At 35.6% G+C, this 21,914-nt stretch overlaps 1 protein-coding gene across 1 annotated transcript in view; it reads right to left on the bottom strand.

The window, feature by feature from the left end:
* LOC130051021 (organic cation transporter protein-like) overlaps nucleotides 1–3,511 on the bottom strand; it is a 32,573-nt gene extending 29,062 nt beyond the window's left edge. Inside the window, exon 1 of the mRNA XM_056152158.1 lies at nucleotides 3,204–3,511. Coding sequence (XP_056008133.1) covers nucleotides 3,204–3,346 — 143 coding nt within the window. The 5' untranslated portion in view covers nucleotides 3,347–3,511. The remainder of the gene's footprint in view (nucleotides 1–3,203) is intronic.
* Nucleotides 3,512–21,914: the final 18,403 nt, after the last annotated feature.

Genomic DNA, 21,914 nt, shown 5'->3' on the forward strand with positions numbered 1-21,914 from the left:
CATATAATGCAATTTCCATTGATTAAAAGTAATTGATATCAAAGTATTCCTAATTAGTGTACATTTCGCTTAGTTACAGGACACGGAAGTAAGATGGCATGATTAATATATAATACACAACACAAGCCTGACAAAGGAAGACATGTAAATATCGTATCGTGACATTGCGCCGTTAAATTGATTTTAGGAATTTTATCATTTGATGCGGTGTTAGGCGAGTATTTTCTTTTGTAAACAAAATATAGCTAAACTTATGTAACAACACATATATAACAACATCCATAAACATGACGTGTATTTCCATGCTGTAAAAACGCTAAAAATATGAAAGTTAAAATAAGAAATAAGTATGGTCCGCACAATATCACCATTGTAATTTTTTGTATGTGAAATGCTTAACCATAAATGTTTCATGTGTGAAAATTTTAAAGTGGTGATATTATGCGGACCTATTCAAATATCTTCAAAAGTGGTTAAATTTTATAAAATATTCCCGAAATTTGTGTTCCGTACGTATTTTGACCACGTCAATGTAGTAGAAATGTGACACATTTTCAAAGTTTCGTTTTATTTTTGAGACAAGTGTATCTCCGTCAGTATTTTGCAATGTAGAGGTTTGATTCAACATGTACTTCATTTTTGAATAATTCAGGGGGCCAAATATGATACCAAACGAACTTATTATATCCATTTACCCGCGGTGTTGTAAAGAGCAACGTGTGGTAGGCAACGTCCATAACCACTCAGTTCAGACTCCTAGTATATTCTGTGTTGGAAAATCCAAGTATGGACTTGCTTCTCTAAAGAATTTATTCAAAACCCTACACAAAACAGAGCAACATTTTCTGCGAATATGATGTAAACCTAAATATCTATTGGATTGGGTAAAGGTGAATCAAAAGAGACATCATGTGTTCGCTTTTTGTATGAAAGATGTAAATGACTACGCTTCCACATTTTTGTATCTGGGGAAGAGTCCGGTGATGTCATATTCCCAACATTACCCTTGTTGTTGCACCCATATAAAAAGGCAGTGTCTGGTGTATTAATGCAGACATCATCGCGTGGTCTAGGAAAAGGGGTACTTAAAGTTGGATTGTTAGGATGATTGTGAATTGTTAAAGATGTTGTCCCTTAAAATCTGATCCCCATGGATAAGAAAGATGGGCAACAAGGATAATTAGTTCTTTGAAAAATTCAGAATAACGTATTCGCCATGATCGACATATATGGAGTCCGATGTTTCAAATATTTTATCCTCGATTATCTTCATTTTGTGTTTTCCAGTTTTGAGCTTCTTTTTTTTTTTTTTTTTTAACAAATGAGCTACTATTATACGATGACATAATTCCGGGCTTTCTAATTTGCTTAGATCAAATATACCAGACAAAATACATTATGCTTACTCCTTCTAGGCACATGATCTCATCAATGGTATCACAGATCCCCGTGTTTGCTATACTTTTAATTTTGTATTCTTTATAGGATTTATGATAATGTCCATTTTTCATTTTCTTCACTTGTTCGTCAGTTCATCCACGTGTCTTCAAGGTCAATTTAATATTTGATTTTACCAAAGTGGAATTTCTCAAATTGATTTAGTTGTAAATGTTGTTTCATGGTCGTCCGACAAAATAGCGTTTCTAATCGCGTTAAACTTGGTCTTACACTAAAGCTTTATAAAGGACGGCTGATCAAGTATTCTTTCGTAAGCTCTAATAATTAGTATAAATGTTTTGGATCCCTAAATCATGAAATAAAAGAATTGATACGGTTGAGGTCAACATGATCCTCTTGCTACTTGGGAAATGCAAGAAGGTGGTGAGTAGTGAAATCTTGGATACCTAATATATTGTACTGCCTAAGGAAATATCCATAATTGTATAGTACAAATTGTGTGTTTTAATGATATGTTCTGTTACATCTTCTGGGAGAGTATACTGTGCTGTATACTTGGATTCATAATCAATTGCTCTAAATCTAAAAATCTAATTGCAATGCAAGTTTTTCTTGGTCTATTTTGGATACTTTTGATTACACAGGTAAATTCTATTGCATTTTATTAAAATCCCTTATTTGATGTACCAGTGCCGGATTTCTTACAAATGAAATTTAGCCAGCAAAGTGTTACTTTGAACTACGTAAAAGATGATTGAAAAAGATTGTGATTATTCCAAAAACTGTCTTATAATATACGGAAACGGATTTCAGAATAGGACTATTTAAAAGCACTAGTAATATCAGAGCAACACTATAAATATGAATATTTACCTGATCAACATATAGGGCTCAAAAGAGAATGGTTACTTTTTCTGGGGGCCTGTCAAACGTTTTAAAACCTTTTTGAAATACCGCTTTTATTCTATGGAATGATATGTGCATATACAAATGTTGCCATCTTTAATGAGAATACCAACATACCAATGGAAGAACTGATCACCAAAGACAATGCAACTGCTGTCTGTGAGAAATCCCAGTATCCTTCTAATATTAACTTCAGACTGCTTGGTCGTAGAATCAGAGGGGTGTTTATCAAAGCCTTTTTCTTATGACTGAGCAGAAGATAGGTATGTATCCGTGTTTCATTTTTAGTAAAGAAACAACTGTCGGTCTTTAATTTGTCGTGAGGAACGGTCTTGTAAATTGTTAAAAAAAAACCATATGTTTTGATACTGTTCATTTGGGAAACAATTTGTAATTTCTAAAATTTCTTTAGAAATATTGAGAATCCACATTTGATTTCCATTATATCTTGCATATCATGGCACAATGCATCTGGAGTTCCTCCATCACAACAGCTATATTTTCGGAAGGAGAAACGATAGGAGCTTCGCAAACATTACTGAACATTCACAGAAGGCCCCGTTAGGAAAAGGGTTTGCAGTATAGCCGGATTACCTTCTTCAAGTAAATCAATACGTAATAATAAGCCACAGACATCAATAAAAATCTATCAAGAAACACTGACATCGTAAAGTACGGCTATGTAATAGTGGCATTACCTAGTGTCGTTAACCTTATAAATATTGTTTGCATTTTATTTAATAGTACGTCAGACCTCAGTTGACAAAAGTCGTCCTAACAGACCTAACTTCTTGCCAACAGCAGATTTTAAAATATGTTCAAAAGACAATCGTTAAGTCCATTTCTTTGGTTATTATTTCAAATGAGAGAGAAAGAGTTTTGTTTTTTGTTTTTTTTACCTGTGTTGGTGATTTCCTAAAATGAAACTAGTCACTGAAGCCCCAAACCCGGTAAGAAGACATGGTACCGAAAGAAGAAAAAACACACGTCTTTGATATTTTCCAAACGAACCCAATTCTTTTATGATATCGTCATAGTCCATTTTCACGTCTTTTTGAGACACCTGTGTCACAAATTTTTTAACCGATGCAAAGATCTGGTAATACGTATATTACGTGATTATATAATCTGTGTTAGTTCATTCTAGTCACGTCCATTTATATGTAGTTCGGTTTCATTTGGGGTTTCTGTATAAATTTTCATCAATCTTGGTTTAGTCTCTTCTGTTCACCTCCGAAAAATGAAGATAACGAAAATTGATCAGTCTCATTAATCTAAAAAATAATCTTAAATCAAAAAAGAAGAGGTGCCGAGGAAGAGTTGTTATCCCCTGTCGATCGGTCACACTCTCTGTGAGACGTATATCTTCATAAGGTTTGATTTGATTGATTGATTGATGTTTTCTGCCACACTCAACAAATTTTCAGTTATCTGGTGGCGCCCAGTTTTTTGGACTGATAGATTAATGTTATCCGCCACACTCAACAAATGTTCAGTTATCTGGTAGCGCCCAGTTTTTTGTTATTGGGGGAAGAGAGAACCCAGATACAATGTACCTGGGGATAGACCACCGACCTTTGGCAAGTAAACTGGGAAACTTTTTCACTTACCGGCGCGAGCGGGATTCGTGCCTGCGCCGACCAGAGGTGAGAGGCCGTGTGATTTTGAGCGCGATGCTATAACCACTCGGCCACGGAGCCCCTCTTCATGAGGTAAACGGCCAAATCCTTACTTAAGAGTTATATGTAAAGAGTGGTCTAATATTGGTATCAAAAATGTAAGAAAGCATTAGACTCTATAACAGGTTGTATTTACAAATTACATATCACATTTCTGGTATGTCCATGGGTCTTGTTTGCCCTTCTCTCAATTGTGTATTCTCTATGGGATCTATGAGATTGATTACTGTTCGTTATTTTCGTTTGTTCATCATTATAACGACCATAACTTTGTGATATGCTGACTTTATACGGGAGTGTTGAACCCTCCGCAACGGATTTCTCAGTAGGCTACCTCAATTTAGAAAATCTATAATGTGGTAATACGCAAAACATGACTTTGCGGGTCGAATCAATTGAGATTAAAAACAAAACTGCCACATCCAAGTAGTAATGTATTCATTTGTTTTTTCATTGGAATATCTATACTTAAGTTTTCTGAAGTTGGTATGAGACTTGAAACATTTTTCCTCCATCGATTTTCGATAAGCGTAGCTTTGAATAAAGTGTCCAGATATTGTTCGAGATAATACTGACACGTCTGGATTAAACTGGAAAATGAATGGACGCAATGTATAACAGAATGCAGCGTCGATCAAGACCGGTGCAAGATGATAAATATGGCATAGACCATGCTGTGACGTCATGATGCCAACGTTGAAGCAGTAGTTTTATCCAAGGGAGTATTTTGTGCAACATAACAAATGAAGGTTTTCCCACTTCTAATAATAACGATTGTTCACGAGAACTTTGTAATCTGAATATCATGAAGTGCACTAGACAGGATGGGATATCAGCCCAGCCAGGTTTCTGAAAGATGCAGCACCGCAACTACGTTAAGGGCTTACATAGTAAAATGCACAATAAGCATGGGGTGAAATTGCACCTCAAATTAACAGGAATCATTATACTTCTTACGGTTAAACACCGACACGATACTACCCATATGTTGACTGTGACTGAGCTACCGTAAATTCCCCTCATGGTAATTTCCCATGACGTCAGTTAAATATCACGTAACACTTTATTTTGGGAAAATAGCAAGAAACCCTACATGCGAACAAAAGTTCTATATATATATATCATACCGTTAATATAAACGCATAAATATATCTAGATTATATTTCAGAAAAAATGATATCGTTTTTTATAAGAGATGCCATTCAAATTTGGGGCGATTTCAAGGTCACAATAAAATATGAATATCACTTTCGTACATACTATATATTAAAAATGAAGACTGATTTGATATCGTAAAGGAATAATATATATAATCATTTGACAAGAAATGTTTTCGCGTATACAGCTTATCACTTGATAACAGTAGTAAATAACGACACTTTCCTTGCAATACAACTATCAGAACATGTACACTGTGACGTACATTTGATTTGTGACGTCATATGGTGCGAAGTGCACAGAGGTACATTTATAAGAGCACTGTGATTTTTCTCGGATAGCCTTAACTGAGGTGTGTGACGCTTCAGTAGCGTTCTCATTACATGTTTAATTAATCTGTCTTTATCGAAGGAAATTTTGCTAATGAACTCAAAGTCACTACTGTTAAACTTCTTTGCAACATTCAAGAAACTGTAGGCCAGTAAGCATCGCAAACTTGCGTTCTAAAATATTAGAGGAAGCAATATACACTTCAACCAGGAGTGGTCCGATAAAAATCCCTCCATAACCGGGGGTTGTAAGCGCCGAACATAGGCCTTAATTTTACAGCCCTTCACCGGCAGTGGTGACTCCCGTAATATGAAGGTATTTCTCAGTAGTCTGTGTCAGTTTGGTAATCATTAATGCGTAGAACATACCTCAGCGATCAAATCGGTTGAGAGACAAACACCACATACAAATGGTAATGCATTTGCTTTCTTTTTTGTTTGTTATTGCAAAATCTTTACTAAGTTTTGTAGAATTCTCGAAACATATATCCTTGGAATTTCGATAAGCCTAGCTATGAACAAAGTGTCGAGATATTACTAATTATTAATGATGCAGAGTAGCGGTGAAAAAGGAAAACCTAAAGGGGGGATAAAAAAATATTATAGCATCCCCACTAAGCCTCTTTATCCTTTCCCACCCCCTTCCTGTCCCAACTTCCCCTTAACTCTCACCCCCTCTCACCCTGTCCGCCCCTCATATATACATTTTCGCATTATTTTATATAGTTATAGACTTCCACTGCCAATATTATTTTTCATTCAAGAATTGATCTCGTCCATTGAGACAACAATAGCTGTAGGTGAAGTACAACTTATCTTTGATTATGATTAGAACTTTGGGACGCCTTAATGATGGTTATTTACCATATCAACGTCTGTCAAGAACGGGATCTCGATTTAATAAGGTCTTATTTCGTACTATCAGCGACACTCAACTCTGAAGGCCAAGGGAAGAAGGCATTTCCTATTTTGACGTCGGCTGTGAAAGATAGATATATCGACGAAGTTTTATCTATTAAGAAAAACAATTTCCATGAATATGTCGATTCGATACATCCTTTTGAACTCCAAATAAAAGAAACCATAGAGTACTCCACATATGCTTTGTACTTAAATATTCTATTACAAAATAAATAGCAAAGGCAGACTAGCAATTCAACTTTATGACTTTATGATTTCAGTTTCTCCATCGTCAACTTCCCATATTTATATTATTTCATTTTTACTTGTATATGGTGTTTATATATCTCTATTGATTTGATAAACAAGAGCTTCTTCTGTTTCTACATCGAGGCAGGCTAGTGACAAACGAATTGATGTTACAGGGGTTTCAAAATTCTTATTAATAGTCACTACAAATTACAAAATAGCAACGCTTTCAATCATTTAAAATGAATAAAATTAACTTATTTTGTAAAAGGGCAAAGTTTAGACTCAACGTGTAATAAAATTGCTAACCTGGTTGAACACTTGGAGAGGGTGGCTTTTGCAGATCATTTGTCACTAGGTCAAATGGTTGAAAAGGAAATGGTCGAGGAAGCGGGTATAATTCGATCACCTTTACGTCTTGTACATAGTCAAGAGGATTTCTCATATTCCCCCAAAACTTTCCCTACGCAATTGTATCCTCACTAAGTCGTCGTATATGACATGATCAAGATATAGGGCTCATACCGTTTGTGACCGTTTGAAAGATAATGCGTACTCATCCTAGGCACCTGACCCACCTCTGGTGTGTCCAGAGTTTCGAGTTTGTCCACGCTTATAGCAGTAATGAGATTGATCGATGTTCGTTATCTTCACCTTTCGTTCGGAGCAAATTTTCTCGGTTCGAAGGTGATATAGTTACTAAAAAGTCGAAGTAACATGTCATATAACATATGGAAAAGTGAAGATAACAAACAGTAATCAATCTTATAATTCCTATTAAGAACACAGAACTTCCGAGCAGGGCAAACATGGGGCTCATTATATATACTACTCAAAATTTGATAAGGATCACTAGGTTATATGTGTGTAATTTACCACTAACATAACAAAAGACATAAATTTGGCTTAGAAACGTGTTTACTCAGGTTATGAATGAAAATTCATGAACGGCATGAACTTTTATCAATACGGAATGCTTGAAATTTGATAACAACACCAAAAGGCATTTCATTACAAAAAGTTAACGGTAAACCAGAGAAAGAATTACACAGTTTTTGGGGATAGTCCATCATTACACTTAATCGATGAAGTGTCAATACCGGGTATGGCCTCCCCTTGCATCAATGACGGCTTGACAACGTCGAACCATGCTGTCAATAAGCACCCGGATGTTTCCAATGGGAAGTTTGTTCCACTCTTCCATGAGGGCGTTTCTGAGCTCTGCCAAAGTCGTGGGGTGTGCTCTACGGCGTAAAAGGGCAACTTGTAGCATGTTCCATACATGCTCAATCGGGTTCAAGTCCGGCGAGCGCGCTGGCCAGTCCATACGGACACTTGTTTCCTGCTGAAGGTACTGCTCCACCACCCTGGCGCGATGAGGACGGGCGTTATCATCCATCAGGATGAATTCAGGGCCAACAGCACCAGCGTAGGGTCTGATGTAAACATCGAGGATCTCATCCCGGTACCGCACCCCCGTCATTGTTCCTCTCTTCAGGACATGAAGATATGTTCTTCCATCCCTACTGATTCCACCCAAGACGATGATGGAACCACCACCATAATGGTCATGTTCACTGATGTTGGTATCATGGAAACGTTCACGTTGTCGTCGCCACACTCGGTGCCTCCTGTCTGTAAAGTCCAAACAATACCTGGACTCATCGGTGAACAGAACTTGAACCCAATCGTTCGGTGTCCAAGTGACATGATCTTTAGTCCAGTGCAATCGCTCCCGCCGGTGTCGAACAGTCAGAGGGACTCGAACACATGACCTTCTTGAGTTGAGACCTGCATTGTGAAGCCGATTCCGTATCGTCTGAGTGGATACATTCACCCCCGAGGCGTTCAGGAAGTCGTTACGTAGGCCGGTTGCTGTCCAGAAGGGATGGCGTCGTGCCCAAAGAGCCACAAGATGGTCTTGGCGTTGGGTTGTCGACCTCAGACGACCACCCTCATGTCGATGTGCTGCTGTACCAAAAGTTTGCTGTCGGTTACATGTCCTGTTTACAACGCTCTGACTGACGTTTAGTGCATTTGCAACGTCACGTTGTGAATAGCCAGCGTCAAGCATTCCAATACATCTGCCCAGTTGTTCTGTCGTCAGGCGACGCCCTACACTTTGAGGAGGCATTGTATTGATAAACGTAGTGTAACCACTCAAGTGAGTTTAAAATTTTTAGAAAGAATCAGACACCGATGCCTGAGTGAAAATCGTGCAATGGTAGCAAAAGCATAAACTGTGATGAGAAACGCATTTCCCATGGCATGAAATGCACGTGCAAGTTTGTTAAAGACGTTTTTGATTTCACTTGGACACAATATTGCCAGTTATGCAGTTATTAATTTTTTAAACAGAAAAATATCTATGATCCTTATCAAATTTTGAGTAGTATATATTAAAAGCGAGACCAGGCGTTTCGTTCGGAGGAGTAAACATTCCCTGTTGTCCAGTCACACCCGTTGTTAGTCATATATCTTCATCAGATAAACAAAATACTAATGCTAGCCGTTATTTGAAGAAAAAACTATGTATGCCAAAATAGTCTATTAATTGTATGAATATATAGGAGTTATGATATTGATAAGTGTTCGTTATATTCACCTTTCATGAAATACATCAGACAGCATTTGCATGACCTGTTGTAACAACAAATTGCTTCACGTTGTTCATTGAAAAACTTATCACATGTATGGAAAACTGTCTATAAGTAGATTTACTTTGGATTGTAACACATGTTTCAACGATCATGGAAACTTCAGTTCTTTTATATGTGATTAGTGTCTCTTCCTTGCAATTTGCATGCTTTATTGATTTTGACTGCGGATAACCCCGATAACCTGATAAGGATATAGGGATCACGGCGGGTGTGACCGGTCAATAGGGGATGCTTACTCATCCTAGGCACCTGATCCCACCTCTGGTGTGTCCAGGGGTCTGTGTTTGCCCAACTATCTATTTTGTATTGCTTATAGGAGTTATGAGATTAATCACTGTTCGTTATCTTCACCTTGCATTGAATACAGAATCAGCAAAACTGATTCAGACTTTGTTTATATTCATTTTGTTTTATTCTTAGGAAGCACAAATGTATATTAGGAATTTGTCAGCACGCCTTTTTCTTCCATAATAACCTTCGGATTTCTGAAATATAAATAAATAACATTTATTATCACTTTTTACAACAATGAAGAAATTATATATGATCACCTGTAACTGAAACAGAATTCAGATAAGAAGGAAAGAACAATTTCAGAACCCCTATTGAGCATTTCACATTGACTAACATGTATAATGAGATCTTTCCCACGATTTCGGAAGAGATTACGAGCTTTCCAATTTTATTCCACAACGCATATATGAGCTATTATTTTATGTTGGTATCAGAATCACCGTTGGAAAACCAAGAGCTAGGAGTAGTGCAAGCATAACTCAGTGACGGATCAAGGATTTACGAATGGGGTTTATGTGGATGTTAAGTTCTACCAAGGTGCTCAGCATTTTGGGTGCCATATCTGAAATTCTGCTCACAATTTATGGCCATGAAATGGAGGGTCCCTTCTGAATCTGGTACTGGGACTAGACATTACACAGCTTTAAAATCAAGTGCTACTTTTATAATTAACACGTCATGTGTTCGTTTATAAACATTGCTCAATACGAACATATGAAGATTTCTGTTTTAAAAAATCCTTTATAATTAATTAATTATAAGGAGCATGGGATAATTTCATACTTGAAGTTGAGTTTGGATCCCACAAGGGGTATTCAAATTATTTTCTACCCGGACCTCTGTTGTCATTTAAATTCACATTTTAAAGTACAACTCAGCATGAAGAAACCATTGTTTTTCGAATGATCTTCAAAGTGCAATTAAGAGCAAATTGATGCATTGAAATTGTTTCAAATTATCAGTATTGATATGATTTCCATCATTTTATCCACACATGATTTACAAAAACACTTGACTAAAATGTGGAAATTGAGCTATAGTGTCTCTATAAGTTGTATTTAAAAACAACCCCCTCTCTCTGTCTATCTCTGTTTCTTTCTCTTTCGTTCTCTCACTCTATCTCCCTTTTTCTCTCTCTTGCTCTCTCTCTCTCTCTATCTCTGAATAAATAAATCACCACATTATATACTTGAAACCTGTCATCCTTATACACATTTTGTGTTCAGATTTGTGTAAGGAGAGTTCAATTATAGTAAAGTCAGTATTAATCTTGCAATGTTACGTCCATACCTTTGCATACCTTGCATTGATAAACCAATGTACATAAAATATTAATCAACGACTAAATGTTTGTAAGTATGAAATTATACTTCAACTTGCCATGTGATCATGTGATCAGAAAACCAATAACGGACATACACTCCCTAACTGCAACCACTGTCTCAAGCTTATATTTGTACTTACTGTCAAATGCTAATCAGATATAGAACAGACACTATTCCTTGAAGGAAACTTGGAAATGCACTTAAATTTCATATTTGTCTAATATATGAAATCAGTGGTTTCCCTTTAAATTGTCGAGTCTTCCATTTGGTGAGGAAGTGCGTTATGACTTTCTGAGGTAATTCACCTGCAAGTGGTGACCATCTCAATATGAGTGGAAAATTCTTCAACGGGACATAAAAGTATAGTCGACGAAATAATCCTACATTGTACATCGATATTTGTATAAAACAATATAATTTAAGACATGTATTTACATCTATTAAACTTTGGTATCTTCTGCATAGTGTTCATGAAAACATAATATGTAAATGACAGTGTAGATATTTTTAAAATTTCATCATATTTAACGATCATACCGCATGTCCAGCTATACCAAGAGGGTGTGATCTGATAATTAATGGACATTTTAAGAATGCGATTCAGATGATAAAGATACATGTTAAACTACACAGATTGTTATCATCCTAGAAATCACAAGTTGACTACAGCTTGCTAATGAACATCATAAATATGACATCAGATTTTGCTTCCTTGATGGAGAACATTGTCATTGTAATGCAGGCATTTTATTCCGTCATGTTTATAGATAATGCGATAACACAATATTTTGATATACTTGCATATATTAAATGTAAGACGTGATACTGTGCAAAAAGTCCATATTTTTAGAAATATTCATAATGCAGCGTCTCTTTCTAAATATTTGTTATATCTCTAACTGGTTTTTGTTTGTGGACAGAGAATTCCCAGGACCTTCATCTTAAACAAAATGAAAAGTTTAGGATGTCCTTTTAATGTTAGCTCTCTGTCTATTCTCTGAGATTTTATCACATCTTTTCTTTCTCATGAAAAATAATCCAGACACACATATATGTAGTAAATCTCAATCAATGTTTTGAAAGTGTAAATGTGATTGTAAACAAGCAAAATATTGTGCTATAATGAAAACAATATTAAACCATCAACTTTATAAAGTATTTTAACATAGAAGTTATTGCATTTGCGCAGTGTGTATATTCTGCTTGATTTCTATTGAGACCCATTGCTTGTCATTTACAGTTATGAATTCATATCCTATTTCAATTTAGTTATATCCTGTTTTAGTGTCGCCCCTGTACCTGTGAAGAACTGAATTGCTATTTCTCGGCTTTGTTGAAATTGTACATGTGTAGGAAAATATCTTATTGTATGGGTTTTTAAAAAAAAATTCTTTTCTACATGTTATTAAGAGATACAATAATAAAGAACTTATTTTATACTATGGTTTCATTTATGACTTTAGTGTACATTCTTCTACACTTTTGTACTATTTCCGTTTAACATCGTAATCTCAACAGATACGAGTTGATTTTTGCAATAATTAACTTAATTAGTTAACTCGTCCTACCTGAAAGTAATAAAGCATATCATGACGACATCACACATTGTCGTTCAGCCCATTGGACGAATAGGACGATTCCCAATTCGCCCCTCCCTAGAAAAGATGTGATATACAGTGTAAGTACGTCTGAAGATTTAGTGTAGCTTTAATGCTAGTGTTTCTTGTTTATCTTTAGCCATCTTATGTAAACATCTTCCCTTTTCCCGGAAAAATGAAGTTCGTATTGAAAAATTGAGAATTTAGTTGTTTTGTCTCTCTCTCTCTGTCTCTGTCTATCTGTGTTTCTCTCTCTCTCTCTCTCTCTCTCTCTCTCTCTCTCTCTCTCTCTCTCTCTCTCTCTCTCTCTCTCCTGTGAAAACTAAAATAGACAATTACAATATATCTGGTATTGATACATTTTCAAATATTTGTTAGATTTTTATAAAATTGAATGCGCGCGCTTATGATTATTCTCAACATCGAATCAAATCCACACACATCGCATCTCCGCATGACGTAGTTGTTTCATTTGTTATATAAGGAAGGATTCGGGTAACACACTAGTATACGGATTTGTTGAGCCAAAACACCAAAAAGCTTACAGAAAATGGTAAGACTTTTGATTTTCTGCTATTTCGGTATGATTATTTTTTTTAGGCAAATTGAAATAAAAATTTATAGTATTTAATATCCAGTTTGTGACATTTCCTTTTGTTTTATATTGCATTGTCAACAATTGATATTTATTGCAATCGGTTAAAAAAACTGGACATCAGATATATCTAGTAGACAATAATCTGATATCTATTTGTATAGAGTAAACTAGTCTTATTTCCTCTTTTGTATGGAAAGAATTAGTTAAATATTCTTGTTGTGGTGATCATTTTCTTTTATCAGGCATATGTTGCTAAGTATTCCATCTGAAATCTTGATTGATGGATTTTGTATTGTTTACCCCTCCCTCTCGAGATATTTTTCACTTATCTGGAGACGTTTTCGGCGAAGGGCTGAAAAATTAGACTTATGCTCGGCACTTATGGTCTTTGAAAATGGATAAATTTTTATCGTGTTACACCTGCTGTGACCCGAACCTTGGTTTTGAGGTCTTATATGAAGGGCCGTCAAATTTAGTTGCCTCTTACGACAAGCAAAGGTGTATTGAGGACCTGTTCTAACCCGGGTCCCCATGGAAACTAAAATCCCGAAATGTTTTAATCCTGAAAATGTTATTCGAAAGGACTATTGACCATACAGCTCAGCTGGGAAACTATTAAGTTGAAGAAAAATAGGAGTCCAGATAGTCACACCAAAAGCATCGCATTACTTCAATCTTTATCTTATTATTCATTGTAAAATTTATACCTTAACCATCTCCTTATTCTTACAGAAATTCTTGATTTTCCTCGTTGTCGTTTTCTTGGTTGCTAATGTTAAGGAAGTCGTTAGTAGAGACGGCGTCGGTCATCACCACAATGGTGGTGGGGAGAATCACCAGGGGAACGATCGTGTTGGAGCAGAAGCACGCGGTCCTGCAACCAAATTGGAAAGCTCGGAATCTCATCATCAATCGTAGTAAAGATCTTATTTCAGTTGATACAGGGGATGCTTACTCCTCCTAGGCACCTGATTCCACTTCTGGTGTGTTCAGGGGTCCGTGTTTGGCCAACTATCTATTTTGTATTGCTTATAGGAGTTATGAGATTGATCACTGTTCGTTATCTTCATCTTGCATACATGTACTTTGTGTTAGTCGATGTGAAATGTTAAATTGGGGTTCTGAAATTTCTCTTTCCTTCTTAGATTTATTCTGTTTAAGTTACGGTTGATCATGTATCATTTCTTCATTGTTCTAAAAATTGTTCTAAAAATTGATAAAAAGATTGATCCATGTATATTTCAGATTTCCAAAGGTTCCTATGGAAGGCAAAGGCATGATGACAAATTCCTATTGTATGTTTGTGCTTCCTAAGAATAAAAAAATTTAATATGAACAAAGTCTGAATCCTTTCTGCTTAGTCTGCACTCCATAAAGCATGCCGATTTCAAGGAAGAGACAATAATAACTATAAAGGAGTTGCACTTCCAAGATCGTTGAAACCTGTGTTACAATCCAAAGTAAATCTACTTATTGACAGTTTTCTATCCATGTGATCAGTTATAGAATGAAAAAAGCGAAGTAATTTGTTTATTATAGTATTTTGTTAATCTGAGGAAGATATATGACCCACGACGGGTGTGACTAGACATCAGGAAATGCTTACCCCTCCGAGGCACCTGATATCGTTTTGATTTTTGCTAGAGCCCATGTTTTCCCTACTCGCAAGATTTGTATTCATTATAGTAATTATAAAATTGTAAGCCGTTCTTGGCACACTGATTTTGACTGCGGATAACTCCGTTTACCTGATCAAGATATAGGGCTCACGGCGGGTGTGACCGGTCAACAGAGGATGCGTACTGCTCCAAGGCACCTGATCCCACCTCTGGTGTGTCCAGGGGTCCGTGTTTGCCCAATTATCTATTTTGTATTGCTTATAGGAGTTATGAGATTGATCACTGTTTGTTATCTTCACTTCGCATTGTAAGTAAACATATCACCTTGCGACGAAGAAGATATGGTTGGAAAGTGAGGTGAAAATAAAGATCAGTGACCAATTTCATAACTCATGTAAGCGATACAAAAGAGAGAGTTGGACAAACACGACCCCTGGACACACCAGAGGTTGGATCAGGTACCTAAGAGGAGAAATCATTCTCTTTTGACCGGCCACACCCGCCTTCAGCCCTGTATCGCGATCAAGTAATATAAGACGACTTAGCGAGGATACAATTGCGTCGGGAAAGATTTTCGGGATAGAAGCAATCCTCTTGACTATGTACAATACGTAAAGGTGATCGAATTATACCCTATTTCTCGACCATTTATTTTTCAACCATTTGACCTAGTGACAGATGATCTGAAGAAGCCACCCTCTCCAAGTGTAAAACCAGGTTATCAATTTTATTGTTCGTTGAGTCCAACCTTTGTTATTTAATATTATAAAAGTGATCTTTCTTTCATTTTAAATTATTAAAAGCGTTTTTATTTTGAAATTTGTAGCGACTATTAATTAGAATGTTAGAATCCCCTGTACCATCAATGTGTTGGGCACTAGCCTGCCTCGATGTAGAAACAGAAGAAGCTCTTGCGTATCAAATCGTTAGAGAGATATAAGCAAGGTATACAAATAATAATGAGATATAACTATATAGATATTTGAAGTTGTCGACGGAGAAACTGAAATCATCCCATTTGTCATAAAGTTGACGTGTTAGTCTGTCGTTGCTATTTATTTTGTAATAAAATATCTAAATACGAAGCATATGTGGAGGACTCTATGGTTTCTTTTATTTCGAGTTCAAAAAGAAATATCGAATCGACATATGCATACAAATGATTTTTCTTAATAAATAAAACATCGTCTATATATCTATATTTCAATACGTCAAAACAGGAAAGACTTTTTTGCTAGGCCTTCAGAGTTGAGTGTCGCTGATAGTACGAAATTAGAGCTTATTAAATCGATGTCCTGTTTCTTGACAGACGTTGGTATGATAAATAGCCATAATTAAGGCGTCCTAAAGCTGTAACCATCATCACAGATTAGTTGTACTTCACTTACAGCTATTGTTGTCACAATGGAATGGAACAATTCTTGATTAAAAAATAGCATTGACAATAGAAGGCTATAACTATATAAATTAATGCTAAAATGTATTTATTAAGATCGGCTAGGGTGAGAAGGAGGGGGTGTTAAGGGGAGGTAGGGACAGAAAGGGGGTGGGAGAGTAGAAAGAGGTTTAGTGGGGAGGTTCTAATACTTTTATGTATCACTCCCGCCGGTTTTCCTTTTTCACCACTACTCTGCATCATTAATAATTAGTAATATCTGGACACTTTGTTCATCGCTAGGCTTATCGAAATTCAAAGGATATATGTTTCGAGTCTCATACGAACTCTAGAAAACTTAGTAAAGATTTTGCAATAACAAACAAAAGAGAAAACAAATGCATTACTACTTGTGTAAGTTGTCTTGTCTCTCAACCGATCCAATCGATGAGGGTATGTTCTAAGCATTATTGATTACCGAACTGACACAAGCTACTGAGAAATACATTCATGTTACGGGGGTTTCAACACTCTCGTATAAAATCAGTATTTTGCAAATTCTATGGTCGTTTCACCGATCAACAAATGATGATAACGAAAAGTAATCAATCGCATAAGTCTCATAAAGGATACAAAAATAAAATAAAGGCAAAAAAAAAAAAGACCCTCGATATACTATAGGTGTGATGAAGTCTAATTTGCAAAAGCAGTCTGTCATTGACAGAAGTTTTATACCAATATTAGACCCTTCCTTACATATTGCTCTTAAGCAAGGATTGCCTAGTTAATATGATAAAGATATACGTTTCACATCAAGTGTCACAGGCCAACAGGGATGCCCTCTCTTTCTCGGCACTTGAACACCTAGTTTTTATGAGACCGTGTTTTCCCTTTTCTGATTTTGTATTCTTTTTAAAATTGACAATTTTATCAATTTTTGTTATCTTAACTTTTTAGAGGTGACAAGAAGAGACTAAACCAATACTGGGGGAAAAATATTTTCTTAAATAAGAAAACCCTGAGTAAAACCGAACTACATATAGTTGAACGTGACTGAAATACACTAATACAGATTATATATCCACGTAATATACGTTATTACCAGATTTATGAATGGGTTAAAACTGATTCATCAAACAAATGTCTCAAAAAATGTAAACCTTAATACAACTTCCAACCTATGTACATAAAAAAGAAACAACTTTGTAAAATGTATACGGTGATGAAATCATAAGAAATGCACATATTAATATAAGTATAATGTATGGGCTCCTTAACACACATCAATATAAATCAGTGGTTGATTTAAAGAAGGCATTGCAAGAGTTTAAACTCTGAAATTATTGATTATTTTCCATGATGACTTAAAATTCATTCAACAAACTTGGAATTAAATTCATTTCTAAAAGTGAAAGACTGCAAGAACCAATAAACCCCTGACTTTGTGGTTAGTAATGACATTCAGATCTTATCCTCAACAAGGGCATCATTAACTGTGTACATCTTTCAAGTTATATCTGACCAATATTACATTCTAATTGTTGAAAACCTTGTGCATGTTAAAGCACTACACTAATTTCTAACTCCAGCATTGTTACAATAAACATATAAACAGTACTTACAAGTGTAGTTTACCATTTACAAATACTCAAATTCTTTTTAAATCCTTCGATTTATATACGACTGTAGACTAGATTATACAAAATTGTCTGAATGTGAAAACACAATATATCGTCTATTTTATGTCCATTAGATTGGAATTCAACTATATTCAAAATCACATAGCAACTGCCATTAAGAAAATGGTTTTATAAATCTTCATAAGCATTTTGACTGCAAAATGTCACCTGTTTATACTTAAAGAAAACTTCAGCTCCTATTGCACAAAAATCATGAAATAACAATTTTGTCTTAGCTTTCTTAAATTTTGTTGCATAGTTGAATGCATGAACTTTGCAATTATAACAATTATCTCAAGTTGAAACTTCGTGTTTTAACGCAAATATTAATACTTTTTGTGACCTATAGAAAACAATATTGGGCCTCCTTTAACAAATATGGGCATAAACGATAAACAGTGCATCATGCTGACCATTGACTGAGTAAGAGAAAGTGTAGTGGGTACTAGATAGAGGCAGGATTTGGACAGAATGAGATTCTTTCGAAAAACCAGTCTGCATATCGCCGTTTTCATTCTTGGGAATCCGCACTGTTGAGACTCGTGAATGACTTGTTAGATGCAATGGAGAAACGGGATGTTACGGCTCTCATAGCGATCGATCTCAGCACCGCGTTTGATACAGTGGATCATCAAATACTTATTGATGTGCTCAAATAACAATACGGTGTTACTGACTCGGCTTTGACTTGGGTCGATTCATACGTATGGCCGCGTAATTGCCGAGTGCGCATTCTACGTCTTCATCACTGTGTCAGCTACAGTGTGGTGTTCCGCAGGGGAGCTGCTTAGGTCCATGGTTGTACCTTACGTATGCGAATACATTGTTCGACGTTATTTCAGTCCATGGATTTGCGGATAATCATACTGTAAATAAACGGTTTAACCCTACCTCCATTCACAACGAAATCAAAGCCATCTGAGAACTTGAAAAATGTGCTGAAATCATTAACGATTGGATGGATGCAAATACACTGAAAATGAACACATCAAAGATCGAATACATTTTATTTGGCAGCAGGGGGCAACTGGATAAATGTAGCACAAAAGTTGTTAACATTAATGGTGATGAAATTGAACCAGAACGCTATATGAGATACCTAGGTGCATATTTGGATGAAAGTCTCAATTTTAAGGAACATATACAAATGAAATGCCAAACAGCTATGATCAATTATCTTAGGATTAAAAGTATTCGCAAATATTTGACAAAGGAAGCTACATAAATTTTGGTTTTATCTTTAGTAATTGGAATATTGTAATCTGATTTTATATGGCATAGCACATACTGAAATATGTAAAATGCAAAGAATCCAAAACATGGATGCGAAACTGGTATTAAATCGTAAGACATTTGACAGCTCTAGTGATGCTCTCATTGACCTACATTGGTTACCTATCAATTCTAGGATATCATTTAAATTATTGACCTTCATGTATAAGTGTCATGTGGGCGAAGCGACATTGTATCTAAGAAAACTTTTAAGGAAACAGGTACCAAATAAAAAGTTGCGCTCCGCTCAATCTTCTGAGAGTTGCTACATTGTTCCCTTTAGCAGGCGTAAAACTTTCAGTCATAGAAGTTTCGGAACCATTGGTCCGAAACTGTGGAACACTTTACCGGCTATAATAAGACCGTCCAAATCTTTAGATACATTTAAAGCCAAATTGAAAACATTTGTTTAGAAAATTTTAAAGTACATGCTTTTAGTTTAGTATCTGTAGAGTGTGTTTGCATGTATATGATGCATTGTTTATTCTTTTAAAGCGTTTTATATTACACATGTACAACGTCATTGAAAACCTTGTGTAAAATTCGGCGTTAAATCAAATAAAAACATTTTCAGTTTTATGTAATGAGAAAAAACTCATATGTGGGCTATAAATGTTTGTTGGTATCAGAATTACCGTTGGAAAACCAAGAGCTAGGAGAAGCGCAAAAATGACTCAGTGACGGATCAAGGATTTACGAAAGGGGTGTATGTGGAAGTTTAGTCTTAGCCAAAGTACTCAGCATTTTGGGTGCCATATCTGGAATTTTGCTCACAATTTGTGGCCATAAAATGGAGGGGCCCTTCTGAATCTGCCACTGGGTCTACCGAATGCACTGCTTTAAAATTAAGTGCTACTTTTATAATCAACGTGGCACGTGTTAGTTTATAAATATTGGTCAATACAAATATGGAAGAGTTTCTATTAAAATTCCTTTATAATTATTTACTTATAAGGAGCATGGGGTAATTTCATACTTGAAATTTGAGTTTGGACCCCACAGGGGGTATTCAAATTATTTTCTATACACACCTCTGCTGTCATTCAAATTCACCGGATGTAGATAAGCCTTTTAAAGTCCAACTCAGCATGAAGAAACCTTTGTTTTTCGAATGATCTTCAAAGTGCAGTTAAGAGCAAAAATTGATGCTTTGAAATTGTTTCAAATTGTCAGTATTGATATGATTTCCATCATTTTATGCACACATTATTTACAAAAACACTTGACTAAAATGTGGAATATGAGCTATATTGTCTTTAAAAGTTTTTTTTAAAAAAAAACATGCCATCTCTCTCTCTCTCTCTCTCTCTCTCTCTCTCTCTCTCTCTGCTCTATCTCCCTCTTCCTCTCTCTCGCTCTCTCTCCCTCTTTCTCTAAATAAATAAACCGCCACATTATATTCCTGAAACCTGCCATCCTTATACACATTTTGTGTTCAGATTTGTGTAAGGGGAGTTCAATCATAGCAAAATCAGTTTTAATCTTGCAATGCCACGTCCATACCTGAATATACCTTGCATAGATAAATCAATGTACAAAAAATATTAATCAGTGACTAAATGTTTGTAAGTATGAAAGTATACTTCAAATTGCTCTGTGATCATGTGATCAGAAATCAATAAGGGACATACACTCTCTAAGTGCAACCACTGTCTCAAGCTTACGTTTGTACTTACTGTCAAATGCTAATCAGATATTGAACAGACACTATTCTTGGAAGAAAACTTGGAAATGCACTTAAAAGACTCATAAGAGTGGTTTCCCTTTAAATTGTCGAGTCTGCCATTTGGTGATGAAGTGCGCTGTGACTTTCTGTGGCAATTCACCCGTAAGTGGTGACCATCTCAATATGAGTGGAAAGTTCTTGAATGGGACATAAAAATATAGTTGACGAAATAATCCTACATTGAAAATCCATATTTGTATCAAACAATATAATTTAAGACATGTATTTACATCTATTAAACTTTGGTATCTTCTGCATAGTGTTCATGAAAACATAATATGTAAATGACAGTGTAGATATTGTTTAGAATTTCATCATATTTAACGATCATACCGCATGTCCAGCTATAACAAGAGGGTGTGATCTGATAATTAATGAAAATTTTAAGAATGCGATTCAGATGATAAAGATATATGTTAAACTACACAGATTGTTATCATCCTAGAAATCTCAAGTTGACTACAGCTTGCTAATGAACATCATAAATATGACATCAGATTTTGCTTCCTTGATGGAGAACATTGTCATTGTAATGCAGGCATTTTATTCCGTCATGTTTATAGATAATGCGATAACACAATATGTTAATATACTTACATATATTAAATCTAAGACGTGATACTGTGCAAATAGACCATATTTTTAGAAGTATTCATAATGCTGCGTCTCTTTCTAAACATTTGTTGTGTCTCTAACTGGTTTTTGTTTCTGGAGATGGAAGTCCCAGGACCTTCATGTTAAAGAAAATGAAAAGTTTACCATGTCCTTTTAATGTTAACCCTCTGCCTACTCTCCGAGATTTTATCACATCTTTTCTTTCTCATGAAAAGTAAACCAGACACACATATATGTAGTCAATCTCAAATCAATGTTTTGAAAGTGTAAATGTGATTGTAAACAAGCAAAGTATTGTGCTATAATGAAAACAATATTAAACCATCAACTTTATAAAGTTTTTTAACATAGAACTTATTGTGTTTGCGCAGTGTGTATATTCTGCTTGATTTCTATTGAGACTCATTGCTTGTCATTTGCAGTTATGAAGACATATCCTATTTCAATTTAGTTATGTCCTCTTTTAGTGTCGCCCCTCTACCTGTAAAGAACTGTACTCCTATTTCTCGGCTTTGTTGAAATTGTACAGGTGAA

This window comes from Ostrea edulis, chromosome 10 (genome assembly GCF_947568905.1).
Source record: "Ostrea edulis chromosome 10, xbOstEdul1.1, whole genome shotgun sequence".
NCBI classification, from domain to species: domain Eukaryota; kingdom Metazoa; phylum Mollusca; class Bivalvia; order Ostreida; family Ostreidae; genus Ostrea; species Ostrea edulis.